General features: G+C 51.2%; 1 protein-coding gene across 4 annotated transcripts in view; it reads left to right on the forward strand.

Moving 5' to 3' along the window:
• MCM7 (minichromosome maintenance complex component 7) overlaps positions 1 to 23,947 on the forward strand; it is a 32,777-nt gene that overhangs the window by 6,040 nt on the left and 2,790 nt on the right. For all 4 annotated transcript variants that reach the window (XR_004537220.1, XM_033923837.1, XM_033923838.1 and 1 more), the window contains exons 8-14: positions 9,650 to 9,764; positions 9,877 to 10,008; positions 10,100 to 10,183; positions 10,396 to 10,607; positions 10,690 to 10,871; positions 10,957 to 11,040; positions 11,120 to 11,288. Coding sequence is in view for 3 of the 4 variants with exons in the window: in XM_033923837.1 (XP_033779728.1) it covers positions 9,650 to 9,764; positions 9,877 to 10,008; positions 10,100 to 10,183; positions 10,396 to 10,607; positions 10,690 to 10,871; positions 10,957 to 11,040; positions 11,120 to 11,288 (978 nt within the window). In the remaining variant the exon portion in view is untranslated. The remainder of the gene's footprint in view (positions 1 to 9,649; positions 9,765 to 9,876; positions 10,009 to 10,099; positions 10,184 to 10,395; positions 10,608 to 10,689; positions 10,872 to 10,956; positions 11,041 to 11,119; positions 11,289 to 23,947) is intronic.

The following is a 23,947-nucleotide window of genomic DNA, read 5'->3' on the forward strand; positions in this document are numbered from 1 at the left end:
AGTGACGATCACTGCTAACCGACCCGAGTCGCAAAACAGCCCACTGTGTGTGTTTCCCTCAATCACCCGTTTACTGATCCGGCCATGCAAATATGTAAAACCCCATGCATAATAGCCAAGCGATTCATTCGCTAACATTTGCTTGACTATTTTACATCGGGTTATACGATCCTAAAATACAATGCTTTAGACCTGTTGGTAACTGAGTTACCAATGAGATATAAAAAGTTTTCAGCCTTTACAACATCAAACCCGTATCCAAACCTCAATAGCAAAAAATGGGTTTTCAAGATAATCAAAACATTCCTTTTTGTGAGCCCAATTTTTCAAAATAAACCTCAATTGTCATGATGACCTATTCTGATAAATCTCTGAAAAAATTAAAAACCTTTTTACAACTTCCCTTTGAACCTATTGATAATTAAAATTATCTGTGTTAAATAAAATGAACTGTGTTACTGACAGGTCTGCTGGTTTTGGGGAGGTTTTTTCTTATGGAACACGCAAAATATCTTCCCAATAAAGAAAAGCCCTCCCAACGACCCAGACAAAGCCCCCTCCTTCCCTCCCCTGAACAAAATAAAATGGCAGGAGCGATGCCCGCTCCCTCCTGCCACCAGATTCCCGCCACTGCTGGAAACGAATGGCAGGAGGGATGCCCGCTCCCTTCTGCCAGCGGAGACCATCCTCCCTTGGCCCCCCTCCTCCTGTTACCTTTAGTTGGGAGCAGGAGGATTCCTTCCTGCTCCTCCGCCAGCTGCTGCTGTTTGCAGTGCAGGCCTAAGGTCCTGATTTGATCAGATGCCTCAAGCCCCTCCCCTTGGGTGTTGTCTTAGGCATCTGAGCCAATCAGGGACTCCCTTAGGCTCCCTCTGTATCCTGGATACAAGGGGGAGGAGCCTAAGGGAGTCCCTGATTGGCTCAAGCCAATCGGGGTCTTAGGTCCCTCCCCGTGCATCAGGGGCTTGAGGCCTGCATTGCAAACAGCGGCGGCCGGCGGAGGAGCAGGAGGGAATCCTGCTCCCAACTAAAGATAACAGGGAGGAGGGGGGCCAAGGGAGGGTGGTCTCCACTGACAGGAGGAAACGGGCATCCCATTGGGCTTTTGGTGGCAGGAGGCATCCCTCTTGCCATATTTAATAGTTCATTTGGGGGGGGGTGTAGGGTGGCAGGAGAGAGTGGGCATCCCTACTGCCATTTTTGGGGGAGGGGGAGCTTTTTATTGGGCAGATATTTTGTGTGTGTAATATATACAAATTATCTGTGCCATGAAAAAAAGCAGTGACAGGTCTCCTGTCACGGCTCTGCACCGACTCGATCTATCACTGAGCGATTGAGTCGGTGAGTTTGCATGCAAACTTGATAGTGAATCAATCACTGTTAAGGCCAAAGAATAGGCCAACAGCGATTGAGTCACTATCTTTAGTGAATAAGTTTCCAGCAGGTGGTGGTAAGCTGTTGCAGTCTTCCCTGGTTTAGTGTAGGGCTGTTGGAATTTGTTTAGTGGCCTTCTGATCCCTGTCTGGTGCCGGACTGAGCTTGGGGGGACACTTTCAGGGAGTGTCACACTCAACAAGTCAAGTCCCTCCCCCCATTTCCTCCATCTCTGCAAAATTTTTCTAGAGGTACCTCAGCTGTAAGTCTTGCCACCAATACCGGCAAAGCATATGGCTTAGAGAGCCAGTGGAGTTTGTTTAAAAAAAAAAAAAAATATCCCGAGACAGTGCCAGTCTGAAGGGAATTCTTCAATTGACTGTAATTGATTTTTATTACTAACTGGCAATTTTCTTTTAGCTGACTCGCATATTGCGCAATGAGTATTTTTTTAAAGGGAAAAAGTGCTCATTGGGTGTCAGGTCAAAAGCGCGCCGGGACAAAGGCACGCGCAGACAACTGAGCGCAATGTGGAGGCGCACGCCAAAGAAAATGACTGTTTTAAAGGGCTCTGACGGGGGGGCGTGGGGGGGGAACCCTCCACTTTACTTTACTTTACTTTACTTTATACAGATCGTGCCGCGTTGTGGGGGGTTGTTATCCCCCACATTTTACTGAAAACTTCACTTTTCCCCTAAAAAAACAGGGAAACAGTTAAGTTTCCAGTATAATGAGGGCGGTTACAACCCCCCCAAAACCCCCATAACGCTGCCGCGATCTGTATTAAGTAAAGTGTGGGGGGGTTTCCCCAACAAAACCCCCGTCGGAGCCCCTAAAAACACTCTTTTTCTTCGGTGCGCGCTTCCGTCTTGCGCTGAGTTGTCGGCGCGCGCCTTTGCCTTCGGCGGTTTTGTCTATGAACCCGCTCATTGTGCTCCAGATGGCGAGAGCGATGTGGCTGGCCTGTGCTCACAGTGTGCCGGCTGCCACGAAGGGAAATCCTCGTTGGCTTCGGGTGCTGGCATCCAGGGATCCCTTCACAGCAGGCAGAGGGGAAGCTTGGGCTTCCCTTGCCACCCACGGATTCCCCCAGCCACCGACAGGGAAATAATGTTTCCTTTATCGTTACTGCTTTAGCGGCTGTGGCAGTTCAGACCTCCTGCCGCTGCAGGCCTCGGGGGAGTTTTTTTTCAGCAGGTTTTGTGCCAATTTTGGTGGGAAGCTCCTCTATCTTGTCTGCAGCCTCAGGTGACCTTCCCCTGTTTTGGAGAGATGAGCAGGTTTTTGCTGGGTCTCCAGCTTTGGCAGCGAGTCCCATTGGGCTGCCAGGAGGTTTTTCCCCTGATTTTGTTTTAGCCTTGTACAAGGCTTATCTTCAGGTGGCCCCGGTGGTGTCTGGTTTTTCGGGGGATTTTCTCCCTGTGTCCACCCCTATCAGGTCCTGCTCTGCGCTGGTTTTGACACCCCCTCACACACACACAGTTTCATCCAAGTGGCCAAGGGTCTCTTGGGATGAGGATTTTTTGGGGAGCTATTTTCACTTGAGGAGGACTTGGACTTGGTGGACCTCCTGGATCTTCTCAGGAAGACGGATGCCGCTGGCGGAAGTTTTTGGGAACCGCCAGCAGGCGAGGATGTGTCTGGTGCGCATTTTTCAGCGGTATGAGCTCTAGGAGCTTATTCTGTGGGTCTCCTTGGGTTTGCGTTTCAAGGACGATGCAAAGGCACCTCCGCATGTGGTGGACCCCCCTGCTTCGGGGGGTATCCACTCGGCCTCCTGCTCTTTTCCTATGCATCAGGATATTTGGGATATTGTGCTTGCACAATGGAAGGCACTTGAAACGCCTTTTCGTTTTGTGCAATCTATGGCCTGCCTGTATCCTATCGTTAGAGGGGGATAGGGATACCTTGAAGTCAACAGTTGTGGAAGCGGTGGTTTCGGCCATCGCAAAACTGCATACGGTGCCGTAGAGATTGGCTCAGTTTTGCGAGACTCTGAAGAGCGTAGGTTGGAATCCCTTCTTAAGAATAGTTTTGATGTGACTGCCTGGTGGTCCAGGCGGCAATGTGTTGCAGTCTGGTGGTGCGAGCTTGTTTTCGGTGGTCCGAGCGTGGATACAGCAGAGACGACCAACAAGCTGGAATCGCTATGGGTTAAAATACCGGGAAGGAAAGGGCCTGAAATAAAGATGGGCCTGTACTATCGTCCAACTGGGCAAACCGGAGATATCGATGAAGAAATGGAAGCCGAGATGAAGCGAGAATGCAAAAGTGGTAACACAGTTATTATGGGAGACTTCAACTACTCCGGGATAGACTGGAGTTTTGGAAGCTCAAGATGCGCTAAGGAGACAGAATTTCTGGAGGCTACACAAGATTGCTTCATGGAGCAGCTTGCTAGAGAAACCGACTAGAGGAAATGCCACTCTGGATCTAATCCTAAATGGGTTAAGGGGACCTGCAAAGGAAGTGGAAGTAGTGGGACTGTTGGGAAACAGCGATCATAATATGATCAAGTTCAAGGTTGAGGTAGAAATATCGAAAGGAAAGAGAACCATAGTGACAACTTTTAACTTCAGTAAAGGAAACTACGAAGCAATGAGGGAAATGGTAAGGAAGAAACTTGGGAACATTTCCAAAAAATGGCAAACAGTAGAACATGCCTGGTCTTTTTTCAAGGACATGGTGAGTGTAGCGCAAAATCTGTATATCCCCAGATTCAGAAAGGGGTGCAAAAAGAGTCGAACAAAAGACCCAGCATGGATAACTAATATAGTGAAGGAAGTGATAGGCAATTAGAAAAATTCATTCAGAAAATGGAAAAAGGACAAAACTGAGGGGAACTGGAAAGAGCACAGGAAGTATCAAAAAGAATGTCACCGTGTGGTCCGAAAAGCCAAAAGAGAGTATGAAGAGAGGCTAGCCAGGGAAGCACGAAATTTCAAACCGTTCTTTAGATATGTTAAAGGGAAGCAGCCGGCTAAGGAGGAGGTGGGTCCGCTGGACGACGGAGACAGGAAGGGAGTGGTGAAGGAGGAGAAAGAGGTCGCAGAAAGACTTAACATGTTCTTTTCATGTTTCTTTACAAAGACACAACCAACATACCAGAACTTGAGCAATTCTTCAATAGAAATCAAGCAGAAAAACTAACATCCATGGAAGTGAGCCTTGAAGATGTACGCAGCCAGATAGAAAAACTAAAAACTGATAAATCCCCGGGTCCAGACGGAATCCATCCAAGGGTTCTGAAGGAATTAAAGGAGGAGATAGCGGAGCTACTGCAGCAAATTTACAACCTATCCCTGAAAACAGGAGTGATCCCGCAGGATTGGAAGATAGCCATGTTATGCCCATCTTTAAAAAGGGATCAAGAGGTGACCCGGGAAACTACAGACCGGTGAGTCTGACCTCGGTTCTGGAGAAAATGGTGGAAGCACTGATAAAAGAAAACATCGATGAACATTTTGAAAAAAATGAACTTCTGATAACCAGCCAACATGGTTTCTGCAGGGGGAGATCGTACCTAACTAACTTATTGCACTTCTTCGAAGGAATTAACAAATGGATGGACCAAGGAGACCCCATAGACATCATATACCTAAATTTCCAAAAAGCCTTTGACAAGGTGCCTCATGAACATCTACTCCGGAAACTGAAGAACCATGGGGTGGACGGAGACGTACACAGATGGATCAGAAACTGGTTGGCGGGTAGGAAACAGAGGGTATGGGTGAAGGGCCACTACTCGGACTGGAGGAGGGTCACAAGTGGTGTTCCGCAGGGCTCGGTGCTCGGGCCGCTGCTATTTAATATATTCATAAATGATCTAGAAACAGGGACGAAGTGCGAGATAAATAAAATTTGCGGACTAATGAGGACTGTGAAGAATTGCAGAGACTTGAACAAACTAGGGGAATGGGCGACGAGATGGCAGATGAAGTTAAACGTTGAGAAATGTAAAGTATTGCATGTGGGAAGCAGAAACCTGAGGTACAATTATACAAAGGGAGGGATGTTATTGAATGAGAGTACCCAAGAAAGGGACTTGGGGGTAATGGTGGACATGACAATGATGCCGACGGCACAGTGCGCAGCGGCCGCTAAAAGAGCGAATAGAATGCTAGGTATAATCAAGAAGGGTATTACTACTTGAACGAAAGAAGTTATCCTGCCATTGTATCGGGCAATGGTGCGTCCGCATTTGGAGTACTGCGTCCAATATTGGTCGCCATACCTTAAGAAGGATATGGCGTTACTCGAGAGGATTCAGAGGAGAGCGACGCGTTTGATAAAAAGGATGGAAAACCTTTCATACGCTGAGAGATTGGAGAAACTGGGTCTCTTTTCCCTGGAAAAGAGGAGACTTAGAGGGGATATGATAGAGACTTACAAGATCATGAAGGGCATAGAGTACTTCAAACTTACAAAAAATATAAGAAAAAGAGGGCATTCGGAAAAGTTGAAAGGGGACAGATTCAAAACAAATGCCAGAAAGTTCTTCTTTACCCAACGTGTGGTGGACACCTGGAATGCGCTTCCAGAGGACGTAATAGGGCAGAGTACAGTACTGGGGTTTAAGAAAGGATTGGACAATTTCCTGCTATAGAAGGGTATAGAAAGAGGATTACTGCACAGGTCCTGGACCTGTTGGGCCGCCGCATGAGCGGGCTGCTGGGCACGATGGACCACAGGTCTGACCCAGCGGAGGCATTGCTTATGTTCTTATATCCTCGACCAGGAGTCTGATAACTAGTCCTTGGTGGATCAGGAGTTAGCTAAGATTGAGTTGGACACCTCTTATCTCTTGGATGCCATGTATGATGTTGCAGGCGTTGGCCAAGTCAATGGCTTTCGGTGTGGCCGCATGTCGTATCCTGTAGCTCTGGGTTTAGTCGGCGGGCTAAACTAAACTAAACCTTAAGTTTATATACCGCATCCTCTCCATAATTATAGAGCTCGGCATAATTTACAAGAGTTTAAATAAAGGCAGGAATAGCATAGAGGGGTTGGCTGTTGAGTCCAGAGAGGAAGAAAACATTACAATTTTGTGAAGAGTCTAGTTTTCAGGTGCTTATGGAATAATTGGAAGGAGCATAGACTCTGTAGTGGGGCAGTAAGATTATTCCAGAGGTCTGATTCTGAAAAAGAGAGATTTGCCCAATTATAGAGGATACTTTTTAGCGAGGGGAAGGATAGTTTTAAGTTTTTGACGACCTCGAAGGTGAAACTTAACAAAATTTCCCTTTCGGGGGGGGGGGGGTCTTTCTTGTTTGGGGAGGATCTGGACAAGTTGGTTCAGACCTTGACTGACTCTAAGGTGCCCTATCTTCGTGAAGACCTTGCTCATCCGCCTGAGCGGGGTGGCCTTGCTCAGGGGCGTTTGTGTGATTTTCACTGATACCACCCTGTTCGTGAGGCGGCATCTTTTCCCTCCACTGGATCTCCCTGGGACCGTTTCTTTCAGTGCATGCAGTCCTTTTGGGATACCAGGACTCCTTCGCTGATCCCTCCTCCACCTTCCTTGCCCAATGACTACTTGCAAGCTCTTTCCCTGATGCTGGTGCTGGTGGGCGCCCGGTTGCGGGAATTTTACCAGGTTTGGGCCAAGGTTACAACAGATCAGTGGGTCCTGGAGGTGATTCGGGACAGTAATGCTCTGGAGTTTTCCCAGCCCTTGCCAGATCGCTTTATTGCTTCTCCTTGTCAGGCGACATGGAAGAAGCGGGCTTTTCGTAAGACGTTACAATGTTTGCTAGACCTCAGTGGTAGTTCCAGTGCCTCCTCAGGAGTTTTGCACCGGCAGGTATTTCATTTATTTAGTAGTGCCCAAGAAAGAGGTCTTGTCGGCCCATCTTGGATCTGAAAGGTGTTAAGAGTGCTCCGGGTTCTGTCTTTTCATATGGAGTCCCTGAAGTCTGTCATTCTGGCAGTACAGCCAGAGGAATTCCTGACCTCTCTCAATCTGACCGAGGCCTACTTGCATGTTTCGATTTGTGCCTCCCATCAGCGGTTCCTTCATTTTGCAATCTCGGGAGAGCAGTATAAAGTTTTGTGTGATGCCTTTTGGTTTGGCCATGGCTCCGCGGATGTTCAGCAAGATTATGGTGGTTGTGGCGGCGGCCTTGCTCAAGGAGAGCATTCTGGTTCACACCTATCAGGACGACTGGTTGATCCGAGCAAAGTCTTTTCAGGAGACCTCCTGGGTTATTCCAGTTTTGTGCGCTTCCTTTTGATCTGGCCACGGCTCCGCAGATGTTCACCAAGATTATGGTGGTCATGGCAGCAGCATCTGGACAACTGATTGATCTGGGCAAAGACTTGTCAGGAGAGCTCCCAGGTTACAGCTCAGGTTGTGGAATCTCTGCTGTCGCTGGGATGGATAGTCAAACCTGTCCATCAGCTGGTTGGTCCTGTCTCAGCGTCTGGAGAACCGCGGGGTTCTCCTGTACGTGTTTCCTCTGTGGCCGATGGTGGGCAAAGTCTTTTGCATTACTCGGCACCCCGGCCACATGATCCTATTGGCTCCGGAGGCACCTGTGTTACGCAGATCTGGTTCATCGTCTCGTGACAGATCCTCTTCTGCTGCCCCTCTCACCCGATCTTCTGTCTCAGGGCCCATTCCAATGTTTGATCCGGGTCCCTTTTGTCTTTCTGCTTGGCTCTTGAAAGGGAATGCCTAGGTAAGAAAGGTTATTCAGATAAAGTGATTCTCTTGGGGTCCCAGAGACTTTCCACTTCTTGGGGTTATGTGCATGTTTGGCATATCTTCATTTGCTCCTCTTTGCCTCACATCTTGGAGTTCTTCAGGATGGCTTTGATAGGGGCCTGTCTCCGGGTTCAGCTTGCGGCTTTGCCTGCTTTTCATGTTTTGCTGTAGGGTAGGCATTTAACATCTTCTGTGCATGTTCTTCGCTTTTTGAGGGAGGCCAAATTGCTTCGGCCTCCAGTGCAGCCTTTGATTTTGGCTTGGGATCTCAATCTGGTCCTACCCGTGCTCATGTGCCCTCCCTTTGAGCCCATGGGTTCTTGCTCATTGAAGGACCTTACTCAGAAGGCGGTCTTCCTGATGGCTTTTACTTTTGTGAGATGCGTTTCCGAGCTGCAGGCTTTCTCTTGTAGGCCTCCCTTCCTGGAGTTTTCGAGGGAGTGTGTTATGCTGCATCCTGTTCCTTTCTTTCTGCAAAAGATGGTTTTGCCTTTTCATGACAACCAGTCTATGGTCCTCCTGGTTTTGGGTTGTTGGGAGGGCTCTTTGGAGCAGAGGCAATTGTGCAAGTTGGATGTCTGTTGGGTCCTTTGCTTTTATGTTCAGTGAACCAAGAAGTTCCGGAAATTGGATCATCTTTTTGTCCTTTTAGTGGGTTCTCGTAAGGGGGGATGGTGCCTCCAAGGCCACCATTGCACACTTCGGCATTCCTTCTTCAGAAGTCTGTTCCGGAATTTCTCAAGGATGATTCCACTTGGGGTCAGGCAGCTTCTTGGGCTGAGTCTTCTCTTGTGCCTCCAGTGGATATCTGTAAAGCTGCAGTTTGGTCTTTTGTGCATCACTACCGTGTGGACATTCAGGCGTGTCGGGACGCAGTGTTTTGGTGGCATCCCTACAGGGGTCCCACCCATGATGGCCATTATGGGTACTGCTTAGGTACATCCCATCAGTGAACTGTACCAGTCGGGAGAGGCGCTAAAGAAGGAAAAATTAGGTTCTTACCTGCTAATTTTCTTTCTTTTACAACCCCTGTCTGTCTGATCTTGCAGGATTTGCATGAAGAGTGTGATTTTTTTTTTTTTTCCTCCTGCGAGTTCTAGTATTTTCCTAGGGTTGGGGAGATTAGAGAACAGCGGCTAGGGCTCAGCTGGCGAGCTGTGGGGACGTTTGCTAAAGGGGCTTTTTCTATGCAATTTCCAACAGTATTGCTCTATGTTAGTTGTTACTCCCTGTTTGGAGTGTTACTGTTATAATTAGCACTTCTTAGTTCTGCTTGGCTATTTGGCAGACTGGTTACATTAGGAAAAAGCACAGCTACTTGTATTACAGCCAAAAGGTTTTGTCTCAGTCTCAACCTCAACTTGCTGGTCATGGTGAGCTATTACCCATCAGTGAACTCTACCGGTCTGGAGAGTCTAAAAGAAAGAGAGAAAATTAGCAGGTAAGAACTTAATTTCTCCTTTATCCATAATGATTTTTTTCAAAATTTACCCCCTTAACATATTGTGGGGTGGACCACTGTGTTGAAATTGTTTTATTTTTGAGTAAAACTAAATGGTCTCTCTCTAGGGGCTGCTATCTGAGACATACCTTGAAGCTCACCGGATTGTCAAAATGAACAAAACTGAGGATGATGAGCTGGGGTCAGAAGAGCTAAGTGAGGAGGAGCTCAAGCAGATAACTGGTAAGTTTAGGAGGTCATAGGCATCCTATCCTCCTGCTTTGAACTGCATACTAGGTGGGATGGGGACTCATTTCCTCCAATTCTTTCAGTACAACTTTTTCTCTCCTTACAGAAGAGGATTTTTATGAGAAGCTGGCCGCCTCCATTGCTCCAGAGATCTACGGTCATGAAGATGTGAAGAAGGGGCTGTTATTACTCCTAGTAGGGGGTGTGGATCACTCTCCCAGGGGCATGAAGATCAGGGGTCAGTGCAAGGATCATTTCCTTTAGGGCAGCAAACTGCTTAAAGAGGAGGTGTTATTGTAGTGTAATGTGTTCTTGGTGTTTTTTCGTAGGAAATATCAACATCTGTTTGATGGGAGATCCCGGAGTAGCCAAATCTCAGCTCCTGTCCTACATTGACCGTCTGGCCCCTCGCAGTAAGACACTAGACCCTTTTTCTTGGGAGGCAGGGTAGACTAAAGGGAACCTTCAACCTTTCCTTGTTTCTTCAACATGTTGGCTTTGCACTTGGCATGTTCTATCACTTGTGTTCAAGCTTGCTGTGGAAACTCCTGGGACATGGACTTTCTTAGGGTGGGTGGGGGTTATATCACAGTCCTCCTTATGCTGATGCACTGCTGTCCACCAGGCCAGTACACGACAGGACGAGGCTCGTCGGGTGTGGGGCTGACAGCTGCTGTGATGAAGGACCAAGTCACTGGTGAGATGACTCTGGAGGGCGGGGCCCTGGTTCTGGCAGATGAAGGAGTTTGCTGTATTGACGAGTTTGATAAGATGATGGACACAGACAGAACAGCAATCCACGAGGTGATGGAACAGCAGACCATTTCCATTGCCAAGGTAGGAGTTGGGGCTTTGATGTGCTCATTCCAATAAGTTAGCAGATGTCCCTGCTTTTGACCCTATTCTGCTGTCTGTCCAGGCTGGAATCATGACCACACTGAATGCCCGTTGCTCCATCCTGGCAGCTGCCAATCCCGCCTATGGTCGCTACAACCCCAAGAAGACAGTAGAGCAGAACATCCAGCTTCCTGCTGCCCTGCTTTCGCGCTTCGATCTCCTCTGGCTGATCCAGGACAGGCCCGATCGGGACAATGACCTGAGGTAGGTAGGAGCACATCCAGCGAGTCGGGGATGGGCCAAGATCAGTGTTTCATGAGACTGTGTAACGTGTTCTTGCTATTCACAGGCTTGCCCAGCACATTACCTATGTGCACCAGCATAGTCGGCAGCCCCCCTCCCAGTTCCAAGCACTGGATATGAAGTTAATGAGGTGAGGGAGAGGTCTACATGTGGGACCTGGATATCTCCTCTTGATGCTTCTTCACCTTCTACATTTTTGTTTTCTACAGACGTTACATCAGTATGTGTAAGCAGAAACAGCCTGCTATCCCGGAGTCACTGGCTGATTATCTCACCGCTGCATATGTAGAGATGAGGAAGGAAGCCCGAACCAACAAGGACACAACCTACACTTCAGCCAGGACCTTGCTCTCCATTCTCCGTCTCTCCACTGCTCTGGTACATTCTCTTCACTGCCCTCGTACCTACTCCTTCACCCCCGTCTTTTCGCCATTCTATGCTTTTTGATTACTCTAGTACAGGGGTAGGCAATTCTGGTCCTCAAGAGCTGGAGCCAGGTCAGGTGTTCAGGATATCCACAATGAATATACATGAGATAGATTTGCATCTCAAGGAAGCAGTGCATGCAAATCCATCTCATACATATTCATTGTGGAGATCCTGAAAACCTGACCTGGCTCTGGCTCTCGAGGCCGGAATTGCCTACCCCTGCTCTAGTACATTCTCATCGCTTCTCCTTTGTCCCATTTTTGCTTTATAGCCTGGTAGGCAACCATCCTGTTACATAGCTACCTCCCCATGTGACCTTTGTATTCTGTTGTATCTACGTATGTGCCACATATGACTCTACTATTCCATGCTCCAGGCCGGCTTCTTACTTTCCATCTTTTTAACCCTGGCATGCATCCTTCATCCACCATAATGTGTACCTATTCTCCCACTGACTTTGTGCTGCATTCTCTGCTGCCCTAGAAAACGAATGCTCCCTACCAACAGCTTTATCCCTTATCTAAGGGGTTATGTTTGCCACACTATTCCCTCCAAATCGTCTTGGCCAGCAGTGGACTCTGGTGCAGAACCCGTGGAAGAGGCACTGGGTTGCACGTGGCCTGTCTCATCTCTCGGCTCCGGCAGCGCTAAAGTGCATACAGTGCTAGCAGCTGTTATTTTTGCTACTGCATTGTGGGTACTTGCAGCCCTGCAGTGCCAATTTCAACACATGATTTCTCTTCCTCATCCTGTACATCGTTCCATTCGTCCCCTTTTAGGAAGCCAACTTCTGTCTGACGAAAGATAGAGACAGAAAAGGGATTGTGACCCTTCTGCCTGCTCACGCTGGCAGTGAGGACCGGCATCCTTCTGGAATGAAAGTCCAATGGGCTCCAAAGTGCTATTCGTGCAGGTAGTGTGAAAAGTGACTCTACTGCAAAAGCAGCACTTAAAGAGCCCCCTGAGGACACAAGCAGCATTTGGAACCATTGCACTCCCTGGATCCACTGTAAATGCAACTCCAAGGATGTTGAAATTTGCTTTATTTAGAAACAGCATGTAAGATGTAATGGTTCCTGTTTTGTTTTAAGAAAGCCAAACTACTCAGGATGCTAGAAGCTCCTGTCAAGATATATAACCAGCAGTAAGGAGCTGGGTGCTCTCTGCCCTTGCTCATGCAGGTGAAGTGACTGGGGTTGCTTGCTGGAGGAAACCAAAATTGTATGTGCAATTGGGTAGTGATGCTAGTGCATCTACTTGAGATTGGGTGAGGGGAAGGACAAAGGAATATCCGTTCCTGTCTTGGTGTTGGTTCCGGTCCGTTTTGCAGGGTCAGCATTCAGTCTTGTTCATGTTCTGCTGTGCAAACCCATGCAAAACTGATCGTAGCTAACATAATAACTTCTTGCTGGCTGGCCGCCTTGTCTCTTGGTGACCTGAAGAATGGGAAGTTTGTCCTTTTGATGGGAAGAGGGGCGTGTTCTATGTGATGAAAGAGGGGATAGATGTGTTTAAACACTTCTCTACTGATCGAGGTCAACAGCACTTTGGTTTCATTAATGATTTCCTTGTATGCATAGTTTTAAGCTTGGGGAAGGTGTCAACTAGTTCCATCTGGGATTAAAAATCCATTGCATCGACTTGTACTAGGATGGTTGTGGCTTGGTCTGCAGCAAAGGAGTGGTATATAGCATGAGCCCACTGATAGGAGATCTGCCACTTATGCTCAAAACTTCCTATAGGTCAGGGGCAAGCTATTTAGATTTATTTATACTTTTTAATGGAAATTTACCCAAGACTTAAGTCAAAACACAAGCAATAGACATTTACAGTAGTAAAAATATTTAAATACAATACAGTACAATGTCACAAACAGAAAAGTCCACTCTGCACAAATCCAAACGAGTCCAAAAGAAGCAGAAGAGAGGGCTTGGTCTTCAAACAAACTATAATTCTTTAGCACTCTCCAGACCAGTAGAGGTTAACTTTACGAATGGGTATATATCTAATCATGACCAGCAGGTGGAGACTGAAAACAAAACTTTGGGACAGTATATACTATCCTCCCTTCTCTATTTCCCTCAGTCTTCTTTCAGTCTCCAGCAGGTGTTGAGTGATCTGTACCCATCTCTCTTGGTAGGGCTGTTGGAATTTGTTTAGGGGTTTATTGTCCCTGTTTTTGGCCGGACGGAGCTTGGTCGGGCCCTGTTTGGGGGTCCGTCCGACCTCGGGGGTGTCAAACCCGGCGGGTCACGAGCGGGGTCCCTCCCCCCACTTCCTCCACCTCCCCACATTTTTTTAGAGGAGCCTCAGCAGTAAGCCTTGCCCCCTAAGTCAAGCAAGGCATATTGCTTCGAGAGCCTGTGGAGTCTGTTCTGTAAAAAAATAAAAAAAAAAAATAAAAAATCCTGAGGTAGTGCTGGTCTGAAGGGTTGTTTCCCTTTAAGAAAACTGTATTTTACTGTATTTTTTCATGTAACCAGCACTTTTTTATAGCTAGGTCGCGTCTGGAGCAATTGTGCCCTTCTCCGGGGGAGTAGGCCACAATTTTAGTCCAGCCGCGAGGCACTCGCGGCCGGCCTGAACTCGGCGGTTTGGGTCGGTGAGGTGGTGGAGCTCCGTCGGCAGCGGCTGCAGGCGCCCAGAGCTCCCCGCCGATGGTGCCTCGCGAGTCGGCTTGGAGCAGTGGGGAAGCCCGGTCTTCCACAACCGCCCACGGAGGGATTCCCCGAAGGATTCCCTCTCAGCTGATTTTTTGACAGCTGATGCCGACTTGCCTGTCTTAGCGGCTGAGACTGTTCAGTCTTCTCAGCCGCTACAGGCCATGGAGGGAGCATTTTTGGCGGGAACTTCGCCATTTTCTTTGTCTGGCCCCTCCATTTTGTCTGCAACCTCAGGTGACCTTCCCCCTGTATGGCGAACACAGGGGCAGGTTTCAGCATGGACCCCTGCTGGGGCAGGGAGTCCCTGGGGACCCCCAGGGGTTTTTTGCCCCCAATTTATTTTCTTTCTTTGTGCGGACTTTTGGGGGTCCCACGTGCGCCTGGGGGGTTTCGGGGGGGGTTTCCCTCCGCGCCCCCTATGGCTTTGCCTCCCTCTTTTCGTTTGGCGTCCCCTCTTCCTCCTCCCTCATCCAAGCGCCCGCGGGGGGGCTTGGATTGCGAATTGGTGGGCGGAGGAGCGTGTTGGCCTGGTTGAGGACCTGGCTGCTTTGGCGGGCTTCCAGGATCCTCTAGAGGGGACGCCTGTTGGCAGCGGGGCGGCGGGTTTCCCGTCTTCCAGAGCAGATGCGTCCGTGGTGCGCTTTTTTATTCAGAGGGATGAGCTTTTAGACCTGTGTAGCAGGTCTCCTTGGTGCTGCATTTTTGCAGTGGCGCCGCCGGAGACCCCGCGTATGGGGGCCCCTCTGCTTCAGGGGGTCTGTCCTGGTTCCCGCTCTTTTCCTGTGCGTCAGGATTTGCGGGATTTTGTGTTGGCGCAGTGGCCTATGGGCACAGTTTCGTTTGGTGAGCCCCTTGGCTCTTGGGTATCCCGTCCCGGAGGGAAGTAGGGCTACCTTAATTTCGCCAATGGGGAATGCGGTGGTCTCGGCACTTCCTAAGCGGCATACCGTGCCTGTTATGGACGGTTCTGCTCTTAGGGTCTCGGAGGCGCGTGCGTTAAAGACTCTTCTTAAGTATGATTTTGATGTCTCTGCCTTTGGGGTCCAGGTGGCTGTTTGTGGGGAGCTAGTCGCTCGCGCCGTGTTTCGGTGGGCTGAGCGTGTCCTGGATCGGGAGTCTGATGACTGGTCTCTAGTGGATCAGGAGGTAGCGAAGATTGCGATGGCTGCCTCGTTCCTCTCAGATGCTCTTTATGACTTGGTGCGGATTTCGGCTAAGTCTATGGCATGGCCGCGCGGCGTATTTTGTGGCTGCGCGCTTGGGCGGCGGATTCTGCGTCCAAAGCTAAGTTTACTAAAGTTCCCTTTAGGGGGTCTTTTTGTTTGGAGAGGAATTAGATGAGTTGATTCAGACTCTGACGGACTCGAAGGTGCCCCGTCTGCCTGAGGACCGTGCCCGCCCTGCGTCTAGGTGTGGGGCTGCCCGGGGGCGTTTGCGGGAATTTCGCAAGTATCGCCCGGGGCGTGGGGCTGCTTCTTTCCCGGCTCAGGGTTTTTCCCGGGGTCGGTTCTTCCAGCGCATGCAGCCCTTTCGGGGGGCCCGTCGGGGGGCAGGGAATCCCTCCGCCGGTTCCCCCGCTTCCCGTCCTGCGCAATGACTCCTTGCCGGCGCCCCCTTTGGTTCCGGTGGGGGCCCGGCTGCGCAAATTTTTCCCCAAATGGGCCGAGATCGCGTCCGATCAGTGGGTCCTTGAGGTGGTGCGGGACGGTTACGCTCTGGAGTTTACCCGCTCTCTGCCGGACCTTTTCCTCGCTTCTCCATGTCAGTCTCCATGGAAGACGCAGGCTTTTCGTCAGACCCTTCAGCGTTTGCTAGATCTCGAGGCAGTGGTGCCGGTGTCCCCTACGGAGTGGGGCACCGGCAGGTACTCCATTTACTTTGTGGTGGCCATAAAGGAGGGGACCTTTCGGCCCATCCTGGATTTGAAAGGGGTCAACAGAGCTCTCAAGATTCCGTCTTTCCGCATGGAAACGCTGCGGTCGGTCATTCTGGCGGTTCAGCCGGGGGAGTTTCTTACGTCTCTCGATCTGACGGAGGCCTACTTGCAGGTTCCAATTCGGGCCTCTCATCAGCACTTCCTTCGCTTTGCGATCTTGGGGCGGCACTTTCAGTTCTGTGCGCTTCCCTTTGGTCTGGCCACGGCTCCTCGGACGTTCACCACGGTAATGGTGGTCGTCGCGGCAGCCTTGCGGTCGGTGGGCATCCTGGTTCACCCCTACCTGGACGACTGGTTGATTCGGGCAAAGTCGTTGCAGGAGAGCTCCCGGGTTACGGCTCGGGTGGTGGAGTTTCTCCGGTCGCTGGGCTGGGTGGTCAACCTTTCCAAGAGTCGGTTGGTCCCGGCTCAGCGTCTGGAGTGCCTTGGGGTTATGTTCGACATCTCCTTGGGGAAGGTCTTCCTTCCAGAGGCCCGGGTGAGCAAATTGCAATCTCAGATTCGCCTGCTTTTGGCGTCCCGGGGTCCTCGGGCGCGAGATTTCCTCCAAGTCCTGGGGTCAATGGCGGCGTCCCTGGACGTGGTGAGGTGGGCGCGGGCCCACATGCGTCCTCTTCAGTATGCTCTGCTCCGGAGGTGGTCTCCCCGGAGGCAAGATTTGGATGTTCCGGTTCCCCTGCGAGGCTTGGCGCGCTGCAGTCTGCGCTGGTGGCTCCGGACCCCTCACCTGGTTCAGGGGGTGGGTCTGGATCTCCCGCAGTGGACGGTGCTCCTTACGGATGCGAGTCTCCTCGGTTGGGGGGCTCAGTTTATGGGCCACTCAGCTCGGGGCACCTGGTCCGCGGAGGAGGCCTCCTGGTCGATCAACGAGTTGGAGACCAGAGCGGTCAGGCTGGCACTGTTAGCTTTCCACTCCCTTTTGCTGGGCAAGTCGGTCAGAGTCCTGTCGGACAATGCCACGGCGGTGGCTTATGTCAATCGTCAGGGGGGCACCAAGAGCACTCCTGTGGCGCAGGAGGCGGCTCGGCTCATGGTTTGGGCGGAGTCCCATCTTCTGGACCTCTCGGCTTCTCATATAGCCGGGGTAGAAAATGTTCAGGCAGACTTCCTCAGTCGTCACTTCCTGGATCCAGGAGAGTGGTTTCTCGGCGCCGGAGCGTTTCGGTTGATAGTGCAAGATTGGGGGCAGCCCCTGATGGACCTGATGGCCACGAGTGGCAACGCCAAAGTGCCCCGCTTCTTCAGTCGTCGCAGGGAAGGGCTGGCCGAGGGTCTGGATGCTCTGGTCCAGCCGTGGCCAACGGAGGGGCTGTTGTATGTGTTCCCTCCTTGGCCGCTGGTGGGCAGAGTGCTTCTTCGCATTGTTCACCATCCGGGTTTGGTGGTGCTGGTGGCTCCGGATTGGCCTCGACGTCCGTGGTATGCGGATCTGGTGAGGCACCTGGTGGCGGTTCCTCTTCCTCTGCCTCTCTCGGACGACCTTCTGATGCAGGGTCCCATTCCCTTGTTCGACCCGTCTCTCTTCTGTCTTACGGCGTGGCTCTTGAAAGGGGTCGCCTTAGCAAGAAGGGATATTCAGACAAGGTGATCGCTACACTGTTGGGGTCCCGGAGGCTTTCTACCTCTCGGGCTTATGTGCGGGTTTGGCGTCTCTTTGAGGAATGGTGTCGGGCGCGGGGAGTGACCTCTTTTCGCGCTTCTCTGCCTAACATTCTAGAGTTCTTGCAGGATGGCCTGGATAGAGGCCTGGCTTGGTCTTCTCTCCGGGTTCATCTTGCGGCCCTGTCGACCTTTCGAGGGTTGGTGTCAGGTCAGCGTTTATCGGCTCTTCCTGATGTGATTCGGTTTCTGCGGGCGGCCAAGTTGCTTAGGCCTCCCCTACGGCCCTCGGTTCCCTCTTGGGATCTTAATCTGGTTCTCTCTGTTTTGGTGCGCCCGCCTTTCGAGCCCTTGGACGACTGTTCTTTGAAGGACCTTACTTTGAAGGCGGTCTTTCTGGTGGCCATTACTTCTGCTAGGCGTATTTCTGAGCTGCAGGCTTTCTCTTGTAGGGCTCCCTTCTTGGAGTTGTCTAGGGAGCGGGTCGTCTTGCGGCCTGTTCCTTCCTTTCTGCCGAAGGTTGTTTCTCCTTTTCATGTCAATCAATCGGTGGTTCTCCCGGTCTTGGGTGGTCGGGAGGGCTCTTCTGAGCAACGGCAGCTGCGCAAGTTGGATGTCGGTCGGGTCCTTCGCTCTGATGTGCAGCGGACCCAGGAATTCCGGAAGTCCGATCATCTCTTTGTCCTCCTGGCTGGTCCTCGTCGGGGAGCTGGCGCTTCTAAGGCTACTATTGCGCGCTGGATCAAGGAGACGATTGCTTCCGCTTATCTTCTGAAACAGCAGCCTGTTCCGGAGTTTCTCAAGGCTCATTCCACTCGGGGTCAGGCGGCTTCTTGGGCTGAGTCGTCGCTCGTGCCTCCGGTGGATATTTGTAAGGCTGCGGTTTGGTCCTCCTTGTATTCTTTTGTTAGACATTATCGGGTAGATGTTCAGGCGCGTCGGGACGCGGTGTTCGGTGAGCGTGTTCTGGTATCGGCCCTTCGGGGGTCCCGGGACGCCCGTGAGAGGGACTGCTTTGGTACGTCCCATTCGTAAAGTTAACCTCTACTGGTCTGGAGAGTGCTAAAGAAGGAGAAATTAGGTTCTTACCTGCTAATTTACTTTCTTTTAGCTTCTCCAGACCAGTAGAGGTCCCCACCCTGTCTGTTGTTGTTGTTGTTGTTGGGGCTGTTTTCGCGGGCAGTTTTTGTTTTTTGCTGCGGGTTCTAGTATTTTTCTAGGGCCGGGGAGAATTAAAGAACAGCGGCTGTGGCTCGGCTGGCTTAGCTGGCGAGCTGTGGGGACATTTTCCTTCGGGTATTTCTCCTCTGCATTTTCCAACAGCATTTGGGTATGTTATTTGTTACTCCTGTTCGGAGTATTGTTTTCTTCCTGTTTTCCAGTTCTTGGTTCTGCTTGGCTATTCGGCAGACTGAGGGAAATAGAGAAGGGAGGATAGTATATACTGTCCCAAAGTTTTGTTTTCAGTCTCCACCTGCTGGTCATGATTAGATATATACCCATTCATAAAGTTAACCTCTACTGGTCTGGAGAAGCTAAAAGAAAGTAAATTAGCAGGTAAGAACCTAATTTCTCCTTCTCCCTGGACAGAGATCTTACAGCCACACAAGAAGGTGACGTCCCCGTGACGGAGCCGACCCGGCAGTCTAAAAGCTGCAAAGCTAAAGAGCTTTGCGCATGTGCCAGCCCTCCCGCCCGAAAGCATCCCACCTGGCCCCTATATAAGCACACCCCCAACCGACGAAAACAGTTTTAAAAGTTTCCGCGATCTATCCGACTCGGTAGTCTTAACGGTGTCACCCGTTTTCCTTATCGCTTCAACTTTTATTACAACATTTCTCTTCTAAACGATTTTGATATAGCAGCGCTCTGGTTTAGCATGCCTGAAAAAGCCAAACCTGGTTTCAAACGCTGCTCCACGTGCGACTTGAAGATGTCGGCGACTAACCCGCACGCCTCCTGTATCCGTTGCCTGGTCCCCTCCACCAGACGTCTTCCTGCACTCACTGCGCTAAATTAAACAAGCGCTCGCTCAAAATTCGAGCGCTTAAACTAAAAGAATTTGAGCTCCCGAACGCGGCCTCCGCTCTCTCCTCCGCCTGCCAGCAAGGAGCATCGGAGCCGCAGGGACCGCCTCCCAAGGTGCCGAAGCTGGTGATTCGCAAACCAGCTCAGGCACCAGCGTCTCCTGCGTGTGGCACGTCGGGGCCGATGACGTCACACGCAGGGACGCTGCCTATTGGCTCCCTTGCTCCTCCACTGCCTATTGGCTCAGTGACTGCTCCCACTGGCCAATCCCGGCCGGATCGCTCACTCTCGGTCCCGCCCTCGGCACCGACTGACTCCAGCCGTCGGCACCATGCTCCTTCTAGTACAGAGCCTGCAGCCCAGCGTTCTGCCTCCCCAGACCGGCATCTGCACTCTGCTTCAGCCAGCCCACCCAGGAAACTGAAGAGGAAATCTAAACATCTTATTTCCTCTAGTTCCTCCTCCTCCTACACTGTCTGCTGCTGCTGCTCCAACCCAGGATCCTCCCCAGCTCTCTCACCAGTCTCAGCCTCTGATGCAGCCTGCACTTTTTCAACTTTTCCAGCAGTTCCAGCTTTTTCAGCAACAACAACTGCTTTCTGCATCTCCTCCGCTCCTCTCCGCTCAGCCTATTGAACAGGCACTCAGCTTACATCCTCACCTCATCTGGTCCAGCATGATGCCCATCTCTCTGACTCTGTCTCCACTACCTCTTCTATGGCGACGGAGCTGGAATCCTACTATGCTTCCTCCTCACGCTCTCCCTCGCCTGATCTGCAGACGGATCCCCTGCTCTCTTCTCTGGCTCATAAAGACACTCCATCTGAGCGGGATAGGGCATCACCCCCGGAAGACACCTCCTACCCACGCTTCCTATCCAAGATGGCGTCTTCTTTACAGTTGACCACCACGACCCAACCGGACCCCCGGGAACAGAGACGTCAAGTCCTTAAGTATCTTCATATTCCAAAAGAAGTGGTATCTTTGCCCCTTCATGCTACTCTGGCTGATTCTCAGAAAGCTATCTGGACCACCCCCTACTCGTCCCGGGTCACGAAACCGCAGTTTGGAACATAAATACAAGGTTCAGGATGTAGCGGGGTTTGGCAAAACTCAACTCCCTCCCCAATCCCTGGTTGTCCGCTCTGCCTTGCGGAAATCCAAGTCCTCCAAAGACTTCGCATCTACTCCACCAGTCCGCGAGATGTGCATCATGGACTCCATGGGTAAACGAGCATACCAAAATTCCATGCTGTCTGGGCGAATTGCCATCCATCAGTTCTTCTACACCCAATACCTCTATTCTAACATGGAGGATATGAGAAAACTGGTCGAGACCTTACCGGTGCCCACGCAGGAGGCTTTTAATGCCGTCCTCTCCAACTTCGAAGAATGCTCCAAGAACCTTATCCGGGCAGCTGACGATGCCTTCGATACCGCCATGAGGGGAGCGGCTACAGGTATTTCCACCCGCAGACTGGCATGGTTGCAATGCTCTAAACTGGGGGTAGACATCCATGCAAAGGTGGCGGATGCTCCTTGTCTCGGAGACAGCTTGTTTGGAGACAAGGTTAAGGATCTTATTGAGGGGCTTAAAGAGGATTGCACCACACTGGATGCTCTGGAGGAGGATACCGCACATCACTCAAAACAGCCCTTTAAGAAGCAGCTACCTTCTCAACGGCAGTTCAATCCCAGGAAGTCGTTTTCTTCTGCCAGACAGTTTGCTCCATATCCGCAGAAGCAGTTTCGGCCCTATCGGCAGCAATCCTCCAACAGAGCCCCGCGAGACCGTCGCTCTCCTAAACCCGCTCAACCTGCGGGCCAGAAGCCCCAACCCTCTTTTTGACAACCCTCCCCTTCCGCTGTTCCGGTGGGAGGTCGGTTGAGGTTTTTTCTCCAGACCTGGCGGAATATAACCACAGACACCTGGGTCTTGCGCATCATTCAACATGGATACCGCCTTTTCTTCCTGGCTCCTCCTCCTTGGTGCCCCCCTTCCCACCAGTCACTTCAACCATCTCACCTGCTTCCTTTGCAACAGGAGTTGTCTCGGTTGCTGGACATTCGGGCCGTAGAGCTGGTTCCCGAACACCAGTGGGGCCAGGGGTTCTATTCCCGATACTTCCTCATTCCGAAGAAGACGGGGGGCGTTCGCCCGATTTTGGACCTACGGAACCTAAACAAATTCATATTGAAGGAGAAGTTCCGCATGCTCTCGATCTCCGCCATTGCTCCTCTGCTCCAAGTCGACGCTTGGCTCACGTCCATAGACCTTCAGGATGCCTATCTGCATATTCCCATACATTCCTCTCACAGGCAGTATCTCCGTTTTGTGTTTCAGAACCTTCACTACCAATACACGGTTCTCCCTTTTGGCCTCTCGTCAGCACCAAGGGTCTTTTCCAAATGTGTCATCCCCATAGTAGCGCATCTGCGCAAACAGGGCCTGTCCATCTTCCCCTACCTGGACGACTGGCTCATTTCGGCTATGACGCCTTGCCTCACCCGCCACGCTTTGAGCCAAACCGTCAACCTCCTTCTACAGTTGGGATTTCTCCTCAATTTTCCAAAGTCCCATCTCAATCGCTGCAATTCATCGGGGCAACTTTTCAGACTCAGCAGGCTATGGTTTTCCTCCCATCACTGCGAGCACAAGTCATCCAACAGCTGATGTCCACCTGGTACCCAGGGCTCTGAGTCACAGCCAGGGACGTTCTCACCTTGCTAGGACACATGGCGGCCACAGTGCAAGTGCTGCAGTTTGCTCGCCTAAAGATGAGACCTATCCAATGGTTTCTCAAAACCCATTGGAACCAGTTCCTTCAGCCTCTTTCCACGCAACTACAATTAACGCCCCAAGTGCTTCAGGATTTGCAATGGTGGTTTCACGTGGATCCCCTCTCTCACGGGCTTCCATTTTATCCTCCTCAGCCTACTGTCACCATCACAACGGATGCCTCCAAGAAAGGCTGGGGCGCTCATCTCCTCTTTTGGTCCACGCAGGGCACCTGGTCCCCAGCGTTAACTCGCTGCAGCATCAACTTCCTGGAACTGCATGCCATCCTTATCGCTCTGCAGGTGTTCCAACACCACTTGCACAGTCAGATCATCCGAATCCGCACCGACAACCAGGTTGCCATGCTCTATGTGAACAAAAAGGGGGGGATGGGTTCCTCTCGCCTATCCCGCGAAGCAGTCTCCATTTGGAACCTCGCTCTCCAGCTCCACTCCACCCTGCAGGCGGTCTACCTTCCGGGCACGGACAACCAGCTTGCAGACAGACTCAGCATGCAACTCAGTCCTCATGAATGGTCGCTTCGGAGCGCAGTTACGTGAAAAATTTTTGCAAGATGGGGCACTCCTCACGTCGACCTCTTTGCATCCCAGACGAACGCCAAATGTCCCAGATTTTGCTCCAGGTACGGAGAACCAACCTGTCTGGCAGACGATGCGTTCCTCCTCCACTGGTCCCAGCATCTCCTCTATGCGTTTCCTCTGATTGGTAAAGTTCTTCAAAAGGCCATCGCAGACAATTCCTCCCTGATCCTCATCACACCGTATTGGCCGCGACAAGCCTGGTTCCCCGTTCTCCTCAACCGGGCTTCTCAGGCTCCTTGGATCCTCCCGCAGTTCCCGGATCTTCTCACACAACACGACGGCCAGTTGCTACACCCCAATCTTCTGTCTCAAATTGACAGCCTGGCTCCTGCTCCCACGCTGACCGGGGACTCTGCCTTCCCTCCGGAGCTCCTACACATCTTTCTTGCCTCCAGAGCTCCTGCGACTCAACGCTCCTACTCCGCCAAGTGGGCCCGTTTCCAGCGCTGGTGCTCCACCCGTCTTGTTCACCCCAGCACCTCGCCCTTGGCTCAGGTCCTCCGCTACCTTACATCTTTGCAAGTCTGCGGATTATCCTACAACTGCATTCGCCTTCATCTGGTGGCCATCTCAGTGTACCACGACCCCGTGGACGCGGTCTCTCTGGTACGCCATCCTGTGGTCAAGCGCTTCTTCAAAGGACTTCTTCGTCTGCATCCTCCCCTCTGAGCTCCGGTGCCGGTCTGGGATCTCAACTTCGTGCTGCAGGCTCTCATGCTCCCCCATTTGAACCTCTCTCTGTTATACCACTCAAATTTCTTACCTGGAAGACTCTATTCCTGGTAGCTATTACCTCGGCTCGCCGCATTGGAGAACTCCATGCCTTGGTATCCTATAGTCCCTATACCCAATTTCTTCATGACAAAGTGCTGTTACGGACTCATCCTAAATTCCTGCCCAAAGTAGTCTCGGCCTTCCATTTGAACCAATCCATTGTGCTGCCTACTTTTCATCCGCCCCCTCACCCTTCGCCAGAGGCCAAAAGACTCCACACACTGGAC

The sequence above is a fragment of the Geotrypetes seraphini genome, chromosome 16 (genome assembly GCF_902459505.1).
Source record: "Geotrypetes seraphini chromosome 16, aGeoSer1.1, whole genome shotgun sequence".
Lineage (NCBI taxonomy): Eukaryota > Metazoa > Chordata > Amphibia > Gymnophiona > Dermophiidae > Geotrypetes > Geotrypetes seraphini.